The sequence below is a fragment of the Nelumbo lutea genome, chromosome 6, assembly GCF_056320005.1.
Source record: "Nelumbo lutea isolate HS-2025 chromosome 6, American lotus-T2T, whole genome shotgun sequence".
NCBI lineage: Eukaryota > Viridiplantae > Streptophyta > Magnoliopsida > Proteales > Nelumbonaceae > Nelumbo > Nelumbo lutea.
Genome location: NC_142689.1, coordinates 166,505 through 184,406, shown reverse-complemented (window position 1 = coordinate 184,406; position 17,902 = coordinate 166,505). Strand labels below are relative to the sequence as shown.

The window sequence follows — 17,902 nt, the reverse complement described above, 5'->3', positions numbered from 1 at the left end:
TGGTTGGGTAAATTGCAATTCCTCGAAGGATGACTTTGAGACAGAGTCAGAAACAGAGAACAACAGCCTGGGGAAAATACAGAGCAAAAAGGGGAGATGGAAGACACTTTCAGTACAGTCATTCTCTTTTCTAAGGACTCAGAAGATGTTACCTCTATGCTGAAACTCTCCGCTGATTGTGGGACATTAAATGATGCCGAATGCCTTTTGGATGCTAAGGGGGGAACCGAACTTTGGGGAGAGAATACCAAGTCAGAAAATGAACAATGGGCAGGAGCCCTGTGAGAAGACAGCGACTGATCACCAGACCTCAAATAAAGATATTTCAAGAGGGGACGAATGACAGAGCCTCGGAAGTTCTTACGAGTGTGAATCAAGTCTAGGCTGCTCCTTGCAAAACCCTATTCTGATGTCGAATTGTGAAACCAAACCGGTCATTAAATGTCCCTCAAATTCAGATCCAGGTATATTTGTGTTTTCGGATTTTGATACTAACTCTTGCTCTACCCCTGATGTTTGTACTCCAGATTCCAGACCTGCCTCCATACTGCTTGCCCATGGTTTGGAAATTGACAGAGATGGTAGTGTAGGGGAGACACAGAAGGAGGGTGAGAGGGGGGAGAGAATGTCGAACCTAATAATGGAAGAGCTCAATGAACTGACCAGGGAGGAATTAGAGAAGGAGAAGGAGAATGAGAGTAAGAAAAGTGGGACTAAAGTAGCCGAAGAAAAGGTGGAGCAGGAGAGGATGAGTGAGGGGCCTAGAGAGGACAAAAGAGAGGAGACTAAAAAGGGGAGAGAATGTGGAACCTAATAATGCAAGAGCTCAATGAACTGACTAGGGAGGAATTAGAGAAGGAAAAGGAGAAGGAGAAGGAGAGTAAGGAAAGTGGGACTAAAGTAGTCGAAGAAAAGGTGGAGCAGGAGAGGATAAGTGAGGGGCCTAGAGAGGACAAAAGAGAGGAGATTGAAAAGGGAAAAGGAAAAGATGATTCTCTAGCTGAATTTGTAGAAAAGATAGGATGCAAATAAAAAATCCAAATGAGCTGAAAGTGTACTTGAAGAATAAAAATGAGGAAGGGAAGATGAGAAAAAGAAAGTTAAGTGAAGTTGAGAGGTTGAAGTTGGATGTGGAGAGGACAAAGAATTTAGTGAGAGGAAGGATATGGGAAGGAAAGGAGGAAAATAGCGGAGAAGGTTTAGGGGGTGGGGGCAGACTAAGTTGGAGAAATGAAGATTGTGAGTTGGAATGTGATAGGCTTAGGGAATGTAAGAAAGACAGCTTTAATAAAGGATGTCCTAAGGAAAGAAAATCCAGACACTCTTCTAATACAAGAATCTAAACTCATGACCTCAGTTGGGTAATGAGCCCTTCTTGGGGTTCCTCTGGAGGGTTAGTTACTTTGTGGAAGGATGAGGTTGTGGAGGGAGTCAAAGAATATATTGGAAGATTCTCAGTTTCTATCAAATTCAACCAGGTGGAAGATGGGTTCGAATGGGTCTTAACTAATGTTTATGGCCCTAATGGCTACAGACAAAGGAATGAGTTGTGGGAAGAATTGGGAAATATTAGAGGACTGTGGTAAGGGCCCTGGTGCCTAGGAGGGGATTTCAGTGTAATTAGATTCAATAAGGAGTGTAATAAGGTGCCACAAAGAAATACTATTATGAGGAAGTTTAATGAGTTTATCAATGTCTTTGAACTGAAGGAACTGAATCTCTTATACAACAGTTTCACCTGGTCTAATCTCCAAGCTGAACCAATTTGTTCAAAATTAGACAGATTTCTAATTCACTACAGATAGGGAAGAGCATTGGGGAGACCTGGTATGAAGCAGTGATTTAAAAGGCGCGCCTGAAGCGCACCTACGCGCAAAGGCAAGGTGTGTTTTAGGGTAGGCACCTTGCCCAGGTCCTAGGCTTAGCTCTTTCAAAAGGCATACGCCTGGTGTGCTTAGACATGTGCCTGATGCGCCTGATGCGCCTCAGCCCAGGCGTGTGCCTTTTAAAAATTTCATGCTTTTTGCTTTTTTGAACCTAGTGGGGCTCCGAGGGCAGACCCTGGACCCCCATGCCACGCCCCACAAGGCAAGCCCAAACAAGTCCACGTTAGGGTCTTAAATTCTTATTTCTCACACAAAAAATAATGATTTTATAATTTTAATTGCTTTTTAAGAAGATATTTTATTACTTATCAAAAAAAAGAAGATATTTTATTAGGATGAATGAATGAACAACATTACCAAATAGGGGGTTCTCGAAGCTCCAATTCATTCAACAATATAAAATATCTTCTTAAAAAGCAATTAAAATTATAAAATCACTATTTTTTGTGTGAGAATTAAGAATTTAAGACCCTAACATGGACTTGTTTGGGCTTGCCTCGAGGTGTGTGGCACAAAGGCGGCTCATAGAATTAGTATGTTTTACATCACATTAGCTACTTGTAGTAATGCAATTGAGAAAAAAAGTGTTTGTCGGTTTAACATGCTTGAAAATGTTTTATATGTTTAAATTTATTTTAAAATTCTCATTTGAATATGCTTTACATGTTATGTTTATGTATTTTAATTTTAGATAATAGGTTTTTAAAACATTTATTTTTAAATTTAAGTTTATATTTTTTATTAATATTATGTTTAATGTTTTTTTGAATTTTTTGGCATTTTTTATTTTTTAGCTTTTTTTGTGCCTTGCTTCAAAAAGACGCATGCTTTGCCTTGCCTTGCGCCTTGCGCCTTGCGTCTCAAGCACAAATTGACCCCTATGCCTTGCGCTTTTAAAACATTGGTGTCAAGGGCATATTACTGAGAGTTACCTCTAATCATTGGCCAATATTAATAAGTTTGAGTCAGGAAACAATGGACCTTCCCTTTTAGATTTGAGAATATGTGGCCGCATCACCCGGGCTTTAAGGAGAAAGTAAGGAGTGGTGGAATGAAAATAATCCGAGGGTAAATTGGGGAAGGCATGAAATTTCATTGGAAGTTAAAAGAGTTAGGTTAAAATCAAGGAATAGAATGTTCTTCACTTTGGGAGGTTAGAAGAAAGGAAGCAACTGATGATTAACCAGATTAAGGAATGAGGAATTAGATGCAAAGGAAGAGCCAGATTATTTTGGGGAAAGGGACAAAGAGTTGGCATGGGAGCTTAGGAAAAATTTGGAGGGCATACTTTTTAAAGAAGAAATTAGTTGGAGCAAAGTCAAGACATAAATGGGTGAAGGAAGGAGATAAGAACACAAATTTTTCCATGTTATAGCCAATGGCAGGAGGAAGAAGAATTCCATTACCAAGTTGGTGGTTGATGGTACAACTTTAACCTAGCAGAATGAGATTGCAAAGGCTTTTGTGGACCATTTCAAATCTATTTTCAGAAGACCCCTAAATAACAGGTTACAGATTGAAGGTTTGGATTGACAAGTTGCAGAGGCTTTTGTTGGTTATGGGCCTTAGTTATGGGCTTTTTTGTTTTCTTTAATTATTTTTTAGTGTTGGACGCCTCATTAAGGACATCCAGGTAATTGTACTTAATTTTAGAATTAAGTTAATAAAAGAGATCAAGAAGGCTAGAGAGAGAGGTTTGAATTCTGCTTTTCTCTCTTCCCTTCTCTTCTTCCACAACCTACTGTTGAAAAATCTTTCTTCTTCTTTCTCTTCCTTTCTTTATTTCTTTTCCTATATTTTCCGAATTACTGCAGGTGTCTCAACTGCTTCCTTAAGAGTTGAATGTGTGGTTGGAAAGAGAGTTCGAGTTGGAAGAAATAAGGGATGCTATCTTTTCTATGGATAGAGCTAAAGCCTCAAGTCCTGATGGTTTTATGATGGCTTTTTATCAAGACTTCTAGGAGATAATTAAGGCTGATATCCAAAGTGTGTTCTCTGAATTCTTTGAAAGAGAGGTGATTAATCAATGTTAGAACTCTACTTTCCTTGCCTTAATCCCAAAAAAGGAGGAAGCTTGTCACCCTAAAGAGTTAGACCCATCAGTAGGTTAACAGCCTTTATAAGATCATTGCCAATGTCTTATCTCGAAGAATTAGAGAGGTTCTTCCCACAATCATTTCCCCCAATCAAGGTGCTTTTTCTGAAGAATAGACAAATTGTGGATCAAATCTTAATAGCAAATGAGAGTGTGGAAGACTTAAAAATGAGTGGGACGAAAGGGTCGGTGTGCAAATTGGATCTAGAAAAGGCATATGATTCGGTAGATTGGTCACTTTTGTTGGAAATCCTAGAGTCCTTTGGTTTTGGACAGAGGTGGTGTAACTAGATGAAAGGGTGTATTAGGACATGCCATTATTCCATATTGGTGAATGGTAAGGTGGTAGACCACTTCCCGGCTACTAGAGGTATCAAGCAAGGGGACCCCCTTTCCCCCTTCCTTTTTACCCTGATTGCTGAAGTCTTAGGGAGAAGTGTAAGAAAGGGCTCAAATTTTGTGTTGTGAGATTGCTCAGTGGCCATTAAAATATTTGGGGCTTAGGGGATAATCCTAGAAAAAGGAGCTTTTGAAATCCGGTGATTGGTAGATTCACAAAAAGGCTAGCCTCTTGGAAGAAAAACTACCTCTCTTTGGGTGGCAGGATAACTTTGATTAACTCAACCTTGGCTAATCCCCCTGTTTACTTTCTATCGGTGTTAAAATTCCTAAGAGAGTGTGTAAGGTCTTGGAAAAACTAATGAGGGATTTCCTGTGGGAACCAGGGGAGGAGAAAAGGGATCATAGAGTTAGGTGGGATATAGTTACCAAAGCTAAAAGTGACGGTGGGCTTGGATTGGGTAACTTACAGAAGAAGAATGAAGCTTTACTAGGGAAATGGTTATGGAGACTAACAAAGGAAAGGGATAAACTGTGGGCTGAAGTAATCTTAAGTGTTCATGGGCAAGAGATATATGGCCGAGATACGGGAGTCTCATCTAGGGCAACAAGAGCTTCTCCTAGGAAGTTAATCCATGACATTCTTCCTTCTTTCCTTCCTCTCATCAGGTATGACCTTTGCTCCGGTAAAACTGTGAAAGTTTGGGAACATATTTGGCTGGGAGACACACCGCTGAAAGAGCAATTCCCCTCCTTGTTTTCCCTCTCGATGTTTAAAAATGAGCCAGTAGCCACCTTCCTAACCTCTTCCAATTTCGCTCATGATTGGAATTTGGGTTTTAGAAGGGCTCTTAGAGATTCTGAATTGAACTCCATTGCTTGCTTAAGATCTTGGATGAGGTGGTTATTCATCCCTCTAGAAGGGATAGTAGGATCTTGGATGAGGTGGTTAACCCAATCCCTTCCGGCTCTTGGATACCCTTTCCCAATCTTGGAAGTTTGGGGTAGACCAATTCCTCCCAGGGTAGGTGCTTTCTGCTTGGAAGTTATCCTAGAAAAGTGTAACACTTGTGACTTACTTCAAACGAAAAGGCCTAATTGGTGTTTATCCCTGCACTGGTGCATCCTATGTAAGGAGAATGGTGAGAGCTGCTATCACTTACTGGTATCCTGCCTTTTTGTATCAGAAATCTGGTGTTGGTTTTTCTCTCTCTTTGGTTGCAGGTGGTCCTCCCTTCCAAATGTGCAGAGCTTGTTTAACTCTACTTTGTAAGGGGACTAAAAAGGAGAGGTAAAATCTTGTGGAGATGTGTAAGAGCAGCTACATGCTGGACAGTGTGGCTTGGTCAGCTCCCTTGAATACTTCCCCTATTCCAGTTTGGACTCCTCTAACTATGGGGTTCACTAAATTGAAATTTGATGGCAGCAGCGAAGGGATTAAAAGAGCCCAGCAGCTGAATATCAGAAAACTGTAGGTGGAAGGTGAGTCTAGGCTGGCTAGTAGTTGGCTGCAGAAGGAAAATTTCAGTTTGTGGAAGTTCTTAAATGAGAAACAAAATTAATCAGCTGATTCAAAACATTGAAATTCAGTTTCAGTGGACTAAGAGGAGTGCCAATTCTTTGGCATACTCTTTGGCCAAACAAGGGGTTGGAAGAGAAAATCCTTTTTGGGCAATGTTGTTATCTGATTTCTACTTTTAGGGAGGGTTAAGAGATTTTACCCCTCCCTGTTGCATCATACTTTTTTTTCTTTTATTCTAAATAAAAGTTTCTGTTACTGATAAAAAAAAAAAAGATAAATCTGTATCTCACAAGAATTTCCTTATCAAAAGGAAAAAAAAAAAAAAAAACAATGTATGGAAAGAGCAACTTTTATCTCAAGAAAGATATCAAACTAGTCAATTTACATCAGTCAAAAAAAAAGGAAAATAGCATATTAAAACATTCAATGTAGATCCACCAAATAAAAATATGAAAGTGCCAGAGCTAACCTGAAGAAGCTCAAGAGACAATAGCCTTGTCTTGGTGGTAACTTCATCATTTTCTTCCTTCATACCCATCTGTAAAAATTGTGTTTAAGAAATAAAAACCATAAAATAAAGATTACAGCATGAGCAGATTGTTACAAACCCCAACCTTGCATAGAGTCCTAAATAGCAATAAAGCATCACGCTGTCCTATGCTCATACTCTCCAGGTCAATCCCTCTGAAAATCACACAAAACTCATGGATCTAAGTAACAATTATAGCAATTGCACCCAAAACAAGAAAAATGTGAAGCCAAAACATCAGGCTCAATACCACACCTTGTAATCTTTTTCCCATCTTCGAGATGCACAGCCTTGTCAAGAACAGCCTCTAAACCCTAAAAAGGAATTATCACCATCTCAATAACCACTAGAAGCCACGAGAAAAACTAGCAAACTAAGAAATGCAAAGGCAAACGCTGCATTCCCCATGTGGAAAAATCTGACAAAAAAGGTACCTTGATATCAGCACCACCTGCCAAATTTTGTAGTTCCTCAACAGATGCAAGAGCCATATCCTTATCCCGGTTCATTGAAAGAGCATCGCCTAGAGTGATTCCTTTCTCATTTTGGACAACCAAAGAAAGTTCCCCATCCTTCAAATTTAAATCTTGTCCTAAATTGGCTTCTGTATGTGCAGGACTACTAGAAGAAGGAATAGAATCCCGAGTGCCATGTGAAATATTGTTGGCATTCTGAAAGGAAGTGACTTGATAAGATCTAATTATCTATGCATAACAACAACAAACCTAAGTGCCTGGCAATTGACATGGGATGCAAACCTGATCAGATTCCATTCGCCTGAATATAATGCTGATCATTTGTGTCAACATAGCCTTTGATGTTGCCTGATTGATAGGACTTTTGCTAAACATTGCAATCATAAAAATATAAGTAATAGCTTTTTGATAGATAAAATATAAGTAATAGTTCTGGCCCTGCATCAGATTTTCCATGGAAAAGAAAACAACAAATACCTGTTAAGGGCAATGTTGTAGCAAATTCTGATAACTCCTAGCAAAGGTTCCCCATGCACTGCATTACGACAAAGAATCTAACCGGTTATCTATAGCACATGACAGTGCCCTCAAACACCAAGACAAATGCACGTGCAAAAGATAATGAATAATATGTATGTAAAATTGTGTAGAACTATTAAAAGAAAAGCCCTGCAACATGATGTCTATGGTAATATTTCTTTAAGATCAATAAAGAAAAAAAAAATTATTCAAATAATCCAAAAGGTACATAGTTTTGGTGACAAGAAGTCACTCCAATTCTTATACATCTGTAGAGAACACTGATGTTGGCCCCACGGCTGTGGTCCCCACGGTGTTCATATGACAGCATGTGTAACCTTTATTAGTCATGTCAGTGTTAGTTGGTAGTTATCTTAGACAGCTTGTTATTTCAGTTTGTTATTTATTTCAGTCTTTTATTTGTTTTATTTGCCATGTAAGTATTAAGGGCAGTTCTATCCTACATTTAGTGAACATAACCTATAAATATTAAGAGAGTGGCAGTGGCAGACTAATTCAATATGTCCCTCCTTTCAAATCCCTTGTGCACTTCTGTTTCTCCTTTCTTCTTCCTCTTCCTTCTATTTTTCTCAATCCGAAATCAGTTGGGATTCAAGACTGATTGTAGTCTTGATCGACTACTTGGTATCAGAGCCTATCTAGGGTTTCTCATGTGAGTCTAGTCCAGCCGACCGCATGAGAACTATCTAAGGCTGGAAGCTTACAAAGGACTGTTCGTTGGCTGATTCTTGGAGGTTACCAGAAAAGTTTAGCAGCTGTTCGAAGACTTGTTGCGGCTTACAGTGTTTTGGTAATCAGGAAGAATCAGAGGAGGTTAGGGTTCAGGCCACGATTGAAGGTAGCGATCAGAATTCTCTGGGTAAGTCTTTATTTTTCCCTTGAGATTGCTGTCAGTCAAGATAGGTTGGACCTATCTAGGAGGGGCAGCCGAACCCTCCTATTTTCTCTCAGAAGTGATCAGTTTTTTTAGGGTTTGTCATTAACCCTACGGCTAGACTTGACTGTGAATTGTCTTGTAAAGTGCGGCTGAGCACTGTTTATGTGCTCTACAGAGTGCTTTCTAAGTGCGCTTCAGACCTGGTTTTGGCTTCCGAGCCAGTTTTGAGAGTGAAGACTGTTATCAGACTGCATATATTCTGATTGCCGATTGGTTTCAGATGAGATCTGAACTGATTTCATACAGTTTTCTGATTGTGATCGATTGCTTCAGTGCTGTTTTCTAGTGTGGAAACCCTAATAGTTCTTAACTACTGATTCTTGACCAAGAATGGAGTTCAAAAATCAGGGAGGTGTGTTTGGGAACAGAAGTTCTGGTAGTATGGCTGAGACTGCGCGTCAGATTACAACTGTGAGATTTGATGGATCCAATTACTTGGAATGGGCCCAATCAGCCATGATGGCTATTGGGGGAAGGGGAAAACTTAGCTATCTATTGGGAGATGTGAAAGAGCCTTCCAAGGAGGACCCAATGTATACTAAGTGGGTTCAGGAGAACTACTTGGTTATGACATGGCTGTGCAACTCGATGCAGCTACATATCAGCCGAAATTACTTGTGGGCAAAGACAGCCAAGGAGATATGGGATGTCATGAAAGAAACCTACTCCCAACCCCTTAATGTTGCTAGGGCCTATGAACTAAAGTGTGAAGTGAATAACCTTAAACAATGAGAGAAATCAGTCTCTGTGTATTTCTCTACACTGAAATCACTGTGGCATGAAATTGACCATCTGGAGACTCTTGAGTGGGAAGTCCAAAAAATGCACAAACCCATAGAAAGCAAGTCGAGACCAATAGGATGTTTGAATTTCTAGCTGGCCTGAATTCAGATTATGACATTGTGAGACAGCAGATACTGACAAGAGACAGTGTGACCCTTTCTCAAGCATACTCCCTGGTGCATAGTGAAGAGACCAGGAGGAAGGTTATGATGCAACACCAACCCATTCCCCCACCCCTGGCAGCAGTTAAACCTAAGTCTGGGGGTGATACAGAAAGGGACATGAAGGAGGAAGACAAACGGGATCTGGTATGTGAGCATTGCAAGAAACCCAAGCATATGAAAGATACATGTTGGAAGCTCCACCCTCATTTAGTCCTAGCAAAACTGAGGAATAAAAGGGGTAATGCTCATATGGCTATGAATATTGATTATGCATCCTCGTCAGGCACAAAAGGCACACCCCTAGATACCTTAGTTGTTGTTCGGGCTGCCCTGATACAAATGGAAAAGGAGGTTGGGAATTCGGCCCAGTCATCTCAGTCACCATCAGCCTCTGCCACATTTGCATTTGCTCATTCAGGTACTCGGGCCTCAGCCTACCATGCTTCAGCTCTAGGTAATACTGAACACTGTTAGGTAATAGACTCAGGAGCATCTGACCATATGACTAGCTTGCCATCATTGTTCACTACTTATCACTTGTCTTCTAGTAGAGATAAAGTATCCATTGTTAATGGCTCTCTTGTTCCCATTTCTGGCAAAGGTGACATCAAGTTATCTGATACTATCTCTTTATCCTCTGTCTTGCATGTTCCTAAACTTGATACTAATTTGTTTTCAGTCAGTAGTATTACCAAACACCAAAACTGTTCAATAACCTTTTTCCCTGACCGATGTGTTTTTCAGGACTTGGAGACGAGGAAGGTGATTGGGACTGGTCGTGAGACGAATGGGATCTACCTGCTTGGAGAGAGTCCTCATTGGAAAGAGCCAGTGGATAAGAAGTCTTTTGTTTCTCAGTGTGGAGTCTGGTTATGCTTTGGCATAATCGATTAGGTCATTTATCTTTTCGGTCTTTGAAGAGTCTGTTTCCTACTTTTTTGAGTCTGTTGAGATGTCAAATTTGAGATGTGAGGGTTCTGAACTTGCCAAACATTGTAGAACATCTTATTCCTTGAGTAATAAAAGAATTAATAATCTTTTGATATTGTGCATACCGATGTTTGGGGGCCATATCACCTCCCTTCTATGGGTGGGTACAGGTATTTTCCGTTGTTTGTTGATGACCATACCCGTTTTTCTTGGATCTACCTTATGCATTCTCGAGATGAGGTTCCCACTCTGACTCGAAACTTTCATCAAATGATTTTAACCCAGTTTGGGGTCAAAATCAAAGTCCTCAGATCTGATAATGCAAAAGAATACTTTGCTAAGCCACTGGCCTCTTATCTACTTGATCATGGGGTTATTCACCAAAGCACTTGCCCTCATACACCAGAGCAGAACGGGGTTTCCGAGAGGAAGAATAGGCACATTTTGGAGGTGGCTATCCGTGCCTATGCGTTTCTGGGGTGATGCTTTCCTCACAGCAGTGTATCTCATTAATCGGGTTCCTTCACGGGTTCTTAATATGAAGCCTCCGTTTACCCTTCTATACCCAGACAAGGAGTTGTTTACTGTTCCTCTTAAAACCTTTGGGTGCACCTGTTTTGTTCAGCTTCTTGGACCTCATCATTTCAAATTTGACCCTAGGGCCTCCAAATGCATTTTTTCTCGGTTATGCACAAACTCAAAAGGGTTATTGCTGCTATGATCCTGTTTCAGGGAGGAGATTTGTCTCGATGGATGTCACCTTCTTTGAGGAGGCACCCTATTATCCTAGGGTTTCTCCTTAGGGGGAGAGTAGTGAGAATGCGAATTTGGGTCTTTTTCCTCAGGGGGAGTGCAATGAGAGTGGGGTTAACTCATCTGAGGTTGTTCTTATTCCTCAGGGGGAGCGCAGTGAGAGTGGGGTTAACTCATCTGAGGTTGTTTTTATTCCTCAGGGGGAGTGCAGTGAGAGTGGGGTTAACTCATCTGAGGTTGTTTCTTTTCCCATTCCATGGAGTGATGAAGGTTGTACTGGTGAGGGTTGTCAGAGGGATTAGGAGTTGAAAGTCTATCACAGGCGATGCAGGCAGGTTGATCTCGATCATCAGCAGTCCAGACCAGCCCCAACTTTTTCTGTGGATCCAGATCCAGGTACTACAGTCCCAGGGCCCACTGAGATACCTTCCACTGTTGCTACTTCCCCTCCTTTTTCGGATGACCTTGACCTTGACCTCCCTATTGCGGTCCGTAAAGGGAAACGGCGTTGCACCACATCCACAGCTCACTGCATTTCCCAAGTCCTATCTCCCTCTTACAGGTCCTATCTCACTTCCATTGCTGATATCCCTATCCCCAGAACAGTGCAAGAAGCCTTATCAATTCCAGAGTGGAAAGATGCAATGAAAATTGAAATTGATGCCCTTTTGAAAAATAATACTTGGGAGCTATTTGGCCTACCCAAAGGAAAGAAACTAGTTGGATGTAGATGGTTATTCACTATGAAATATAATGCTCATGGCTCCATTGAAAGGTACAAACCCGGTTGGTTGCAAAAGGGTTCACTCAAACTTATGGTATAGACTACTTGGAGACCTTGAGCCATGTCCTCTACCAGGGCTCCCCCAGAATCTCTACCTCCAGTACGACCACCACCACAGTTATATGTAGGTCCACCACTACCACTCTGGCCATATACCCAACCACTGCTACCACCACAGCCTCTCGACACTGCAAAGGCTGATTTATCTGAGACATTACAGTTCTCAGTAGATCCAACATAAGTCCTCCGAAGTCGAGCAAACACCTCTTCTAAAGAAGGAAGAGTTTATCCTCCTAGTATCTAGGCCCGTACTGGTTCATACTCTGATTTCAGCCCCACCAAAAAATGAGTCACATCAAGTTGTTATCTCTGTTGTTGCTGAATCTTGACATCAAAAGTGAGGGGGTGATAAACATTCAACTCATTATGGATGTTTCCCATACTGGCATAGTACTCCTCAAGACTCTAATTGCCCTGTTGCAGATTAAAGTATTCCTGATACAACTGATATATCCTAATTGTATTGTCTTGACCAAAATACAATTTCTTAAAATGGTCCCACACATCTTTGGTAGTGTCAAGAAACATGAAATTTACACTAATCCTAGGCTCCATACTATTCCATAACCATGTGACAATCCGTGCATCATCTTGTTCCCAGTCTTCGTACTCATGAGAATCAGTGGAGGGTTTCTCCTCTCTTATGTGTTTCACCTTCTTCTTTGCCTTCAAAAAAACTTCTACAGATTTAGCCCAAGGGACATAATTCTCCCCATTCAGTTTAATGGAGGTCATTTGAACATTCAGGTAGCCAGTAGGTATCATCACATTAGATTTGCTATCACTATTATCTCCCATTTCTGAATTCTGTTATCACTGAATTCTGCACACTTGCTGAATTCTGTTATCACTGAAGTCTGCACACTGCACACGACTTGATCACACTGATCACACTGGTTTCAGCGCTTGTTATTACTGAAAGTTGCACTCGTTAGACCACAAACCCTACCCTACGACTACCTGAAATCTCACCACTATGTGAGCACCACTGTTCCTTCGAATCACACAAAAAACAGCATAAACCCTAGCACACTACAGTCTGAAATTCCACCATACGAATCAGCCCTACATCGATTAGGGGAGGGCTTAGAAACCACAGCAACCGACCACACAAGACACAACCGGAGGCATAGAAACCTCCAAGGGAAGAGGGCATTCACTCCTTTTCAGCCCTTTCCCTGATCTCCAATCGATGGCAGAGAATTCAAGGGAAAACCCTAGATTGAGTGCGTAGAGAACAGAATTCTAGGCAGATCCGATTTGCTTAGTTGAGCTCTGATACCATGTTATAATTTGGCCTACCTTTGATTTTTGTTTCATTGTTAGCAGTCAAGAAGAAAGAGGAAGAAAGAAGGAAGAAAGAAGGAAGAAAGAGAGAGAGAAAAAAGGAGAAAAGGTCTGGTTCGAATTAGAGAAAAGTAACCCTCCCATTCAGAGGTGAGGGGATGATACACATTCAACTCATTACAAATGTTTCTCATACTAGCATAGTATTCCTCAAGACTCTGATACAGCTGATATACTCTAGTTGTGTTGTCTTGACCTGAATACAGCTTCTTAGCATGGTCCCACACTTCCTTGTCAGTATCAAGAAACATGAAATTCATACTAATCTTGGGTTCCAAACTGTTCCATAACCATGTAATACTTTGTGCATCTTCTTGTTCCTAATCATCATACTCATGAGAGTCAGTAGAGGGTTTTTCCTCCCTCATGTGTTTCACTTTCTTCTTTGCTTTAAAAAGACTTCTACAGTCCCAAGGTACATAATTTTCTCCATTCAACTTAATAGAGGTCATCTGAACATTCAAGTAGTTGGTAGGAACCATCACACTAGTTTTACTGTCACTGTTGTCTACTATTGCTGAATTCTGTTATTGCTGAATTTTGCACATTGCACACTAAACCACACTACACACTGAACCACACTGTTCTCAGCACCTATTATTGCTGAATACTGCACTCTCTACACCACAACCCTACCACACGACTACCCGAAACCTCACCACACTGTTTGAAGATCATGCCCCCCACCCTTCAAATCACACTAAAATTTGCAGAAACCCTAATACACTAAACTTGAATTTCCACCATACGATCTGGAACATACTAATCATTTGATTCACAATAAAAAACTGCATAAAAACCACTTACTTAATCACCAAAAAATCAGACTATACTCGATACCCACTGCCCACTTACAAACCACAGCAACCACCCACGAACTGCACGACTGGAGGCATAGAAACCTCCAAGGGAAGAGGGTGATCACTCCTTTTCAGCCCCTTCCCTTATCTCCAACTGTTGGCGAAGAAAAAAGGAGAAAACCCTAGACTAAGTGCGTGAAGATCAGAATTCTGGGCAGATTTGATTTGCTCAACCTAGCACTGATACCATATTAGAATCCAATCTGCCTTTGAATTCTGTTAGAATAGTAATAGTAGAAATAAGAGAAAGAGGAGAAGAAGAAGAAGAAGAAGAAGAAGAAGAAGAAGAAGAAGAAGAAGAGGAGGAGGAGAATGGAGAGGGAGAAAAGTCTGGTTCGAACAAGAGAGAAAATCAATCTCTCTCAGGTCGGCCAGATCTATTTATATATTTCTGTTAATCAGAAAAGGACACCTTTGCCCCTACTTAAGTGAGGGACACAAGTACTAACATAACTTTACACATCAGCAACTTAAACATAAGCATAAAGACTAAAATACCCCTACACAGTCAACATTAACAGATATGAACCAAGTCCATAATAGGATTCAGTTCTGAATCCCTCACCCGCCCTTCTCAAACCCATATCCCAATCAAAGCCAATTCTTGAGTTTGAAGAAACCAAGAAATAAGACAGGTTTATTTTTTTATCTTAGCAGGGCAAAGACAGAGGGGAATCTATCTTTCAAGGAGAGTCCACCCACCCAAACTTGTTCCCAAAATTTTATAAGATCGCCAGAACAAAGGCCATACTTAACAAATGACAAAAGGCAAGAAATAGGGGAGGATAGCATGGATGGCCTTCCAAGGGGAAGCCCTGATAGTCACAGTCAATAATCCAGCATCCCAACCATCAGCTGCAAGCCCATCAATGCCTACCACTATCTTAGCCTAAATCATATCCTTCTCCCCAGGTAGACTCTAAAGCCATGCCTCTACTCACCACTTCTTAGCTCACCCTATGGTCCATTTTATCCTCCCCCAGTTCCCACAAAAAATCCCTCATCAACTTTTCCAGTTTTTTATTAACACTTACCGGCATCTTAAAAACAGACATAAAGTACACAAGCAAATTAGCCAAAGTGGCTCTTATCAATGTTATCCTTACCCTAAAGATAGCTAACTTTTCTTCCATGCAACAAGTCTTTTAACAAATCTTTATACTACAGGATCCCAAAAACTCCTTTTTGTAGCTGTCTCCCAAAGGTAGCCCCAAATATCTCATTGGCCATTGTGATACCTCGCAACCCATGATGCTTGCACACTCCAACATCTCTCCTTCCATGTTAACACCCACAATACAACTTTTGTCAAAGTTCACCTTAAGATTGGAGATTACCTTAAAAGGTTGAAGTGTCAGCTTAAGGTTCCTAACCTAATTCTATTACCTCCTTCACAATATAATAATGTTTCATCTACAAATTGCAAGTGTGTTATTTGAACTCTACCACAACCAACCTTCCAACCCCTCACCAAGTTTTGAGTCAGCCCTAGAGATTAGCTTTCCAAGAACCTCAAAAATTACAATGAGAGAGAGAGAGAGGGTCTCCTTGCGTAATGCCCAACAAAGCCGGAAGAAATCCACCACGGTTCCACTCACCAACAAAGAATAATGACATGTCCTTATACACCCTCTTATCCGCTTGCACCATCTCTCCCCAAAGCCAAAATTCCTCAAGACTTCCAATAAGAAAAGACTAATCCACCATATCATAAGCTTTCTCCAAATCCAATTAAAAAATAGGCTTTCTTTCCTTATCTTCTAAAGTCCTCCACACACTCATTCGCAATCATAATTTGGTCAACAATTTACCTACCCCTTACAAAAGCACCCTGATTTGGAAAGATAATAGAGGGGAGAGCGACCTTAATCCTCAAAGACAAAACCTTAGCACAAATTTTATAAAGATTGTTCACCAAGCTAATGGGTCTAAACTCACAAGGATGAGTTGAATCACTTTTCTTGGGCATCAAATCAATAAAAGTAGAATTGAGGGCTAGATTGATTACCCCTCTTTCAAAGAACTCATCAAACACTTCCAACAACTCTCCTTTCAAAAAATCCAAGCAGTCCTAGCAAAAAGCTATTGTGAACCCATCCAGCCCAGGGGCTTTTGTCCATTGAGAAAACAACCTCCCTAATTTCCTCCATCTCAAAATTCCTCTCCAACCATCTCTTAATTTCACCTGGAATCGTCAGCCTTTCAAGACCCTCAAGCCACACTCTTTTATTGAAATGTCTTCTATAAATTGATCTAAAATGTTCTTTAACTACTCCAGCTATCTCACTCTGATGTGTTAAAGAAACCCCATCCACCAATAAACTTGAAATGTGATTCCTCCTCTTTCTTCCAATTGCCATTGCATGGAAGAATTTAGTGTTCCTATCACCCACCTTAATCCATTTATGTCTTGATTTCTGTCTCCAACTTATTTCCTCCTTATGAAGTACATCTTCTAGTTGTTTCCTCAAGGACCATCTAATTTCGTTATCTCCTTCCTCAAAAGTACCCCTCTCCTCCCTTTTACCTAATTCCTCAATTTGATTGATTAATGTTTGTTTACTCTCTTCAATCCTCCCGAATTCCAAAATATTCCACTCCTTAATCTTGGATTTTAAGTCTTGCAACTTCCTATGAAATCTCATCCCTTTCCAATCAACTCTCGAATTACATTTCCCCCACCATTCTCTAATCTTTTGTATAAAGCTTGGGTGGCTCGGCCACATGTTCTCAAAGCAAAAGGGAGCTGGTCCTCCACCATCAAACTACTCCTTACAAATAGAGATAGGTCAATTGTTCGAAGTTAGTCTACGCAAGGCTCTAGACCCTAGACCACCCTAGTGCTCCTCCCAATCCACCGAGAAAAGAACTCTATCCAGTTTAGAGCAAATGGGACTACCTTGGAGGTTGGACCAAGTAAAATTACTATGTAAGTAGGGCAATTCCTTATACTCAAAAACATTTATGAACTGATTAAACCTTCTCATAATTGTGGTGATGCCATGTCTCCTATTATTTGCTTCTTCAGTAAATCCGATTACATTAAAACCTCCACCAATACACCAAGCTCCTCCCACAACCCTCTTATAGCACAATTCGTCCCACATTTTATTCCTCCCCTATATCCACTCAAACCATACAGATTTGTTAATACACATTCAGAACCATCCTTTAATTGACAAAACTTTATAGATACTGCAAATTTACCCGCAAGTTCTTCAATTCCAACCATCTTCTCCTCTTTCCATAAAGTTCCCATGCCCCCAAAAGACCCCCAAGATGGGGCCATTGGCCAACTTACTCCACTGGCCCTCCATACACTTCTTGCCCATATAATATCAAACTTTTCCACTTTGATTTCCTAAGGTTGTGTTTGGTTTGAAGGAAAAAGTAGGGAAGGGAAGGGAAAGATAGGGAAACCTTTACAAAACTTGTATAGGTTTCCCTACCTTTCCCTACATTTTCCCTCAAACCAAACATAGCCTAAAGGACAACTATATCGGGATTCTCTTTTTTTTGCCACTTCCTTAATAATAGCTCTCTTCCTAGGACTACCTAAGCCACAAAAAATTCCAACTTAGAATCTTCATAATTTATATGGGGCTCAAGTAGAGAGAAGAATTAGCTCAAAGGAAAGGAAGAGAGATGGAAGTTGAAACGAGAACTAGAGGAAACCCTTAGGAAGGAAGAGGTAAGTTGGAGACAAAAGGCAAGATGTAAATGGTTGTAGGAGGAAGATGGTAACACAAGGTTCTTTCATAATTTCGCTAATAGGAGAGAATGAGGAAGATTAATGTAGTAAGTTTGGAATGGAATGGAGAAGTTCTGATAAGAGAGGAAGAAATTACAAGAGCTTTTGTGGAGCATTTTAAGTCCATCTATGATAATCCCAACAGA

At 40.6% G+C, this 17,902-nt stretch overlaps 1 protein-coding gene across 8 annotated transcripts in view; it reads right to left on the bottom strand.

The window, feature by feature from the left end:
• ATMIN7 (HOPM interactor 7) overlaps positions 1 to 17,902 on the bottom strand; it is a 98,364-nt gene that overhangs the window by 55,382 nt on the left and 25,080 nt on the right. For all 8 annotated transcript variants that reach the window (XM_088950723.1, XM_088950728.1, XM_088950726.1 and 5 more), the window contains 6 exons: positions 7,325 to 7,382; positions 7,130 to 7,214; positions 6,806 to 7,042; positions 6,627 to 6,685; positions 6,457 to 6,526; positions 6,312 to 6,380 (listed from right to left, as the gene is read on the bottom strand). In XM_088950723.1, the coding sequence (XP_088806849.1) occupies positions 6,312 to 6,380; positions 6,457 to 6,526; positions 6,627 to 6,685; positions 6,806 to 7,042; positions 7,130 to 7,214; positions 7,325 to 7,382 (578 nt within the window). The remainder of the gene's footprint in view (positions 1 to 6,311; positions 6,381 to 6,456; positions 6,527 to 6,626; positions 6,686 to 6,805; positions 7,043 to 7,129; positions 7,215 to 7,324; positions 7,383 to 17,902) is intronic.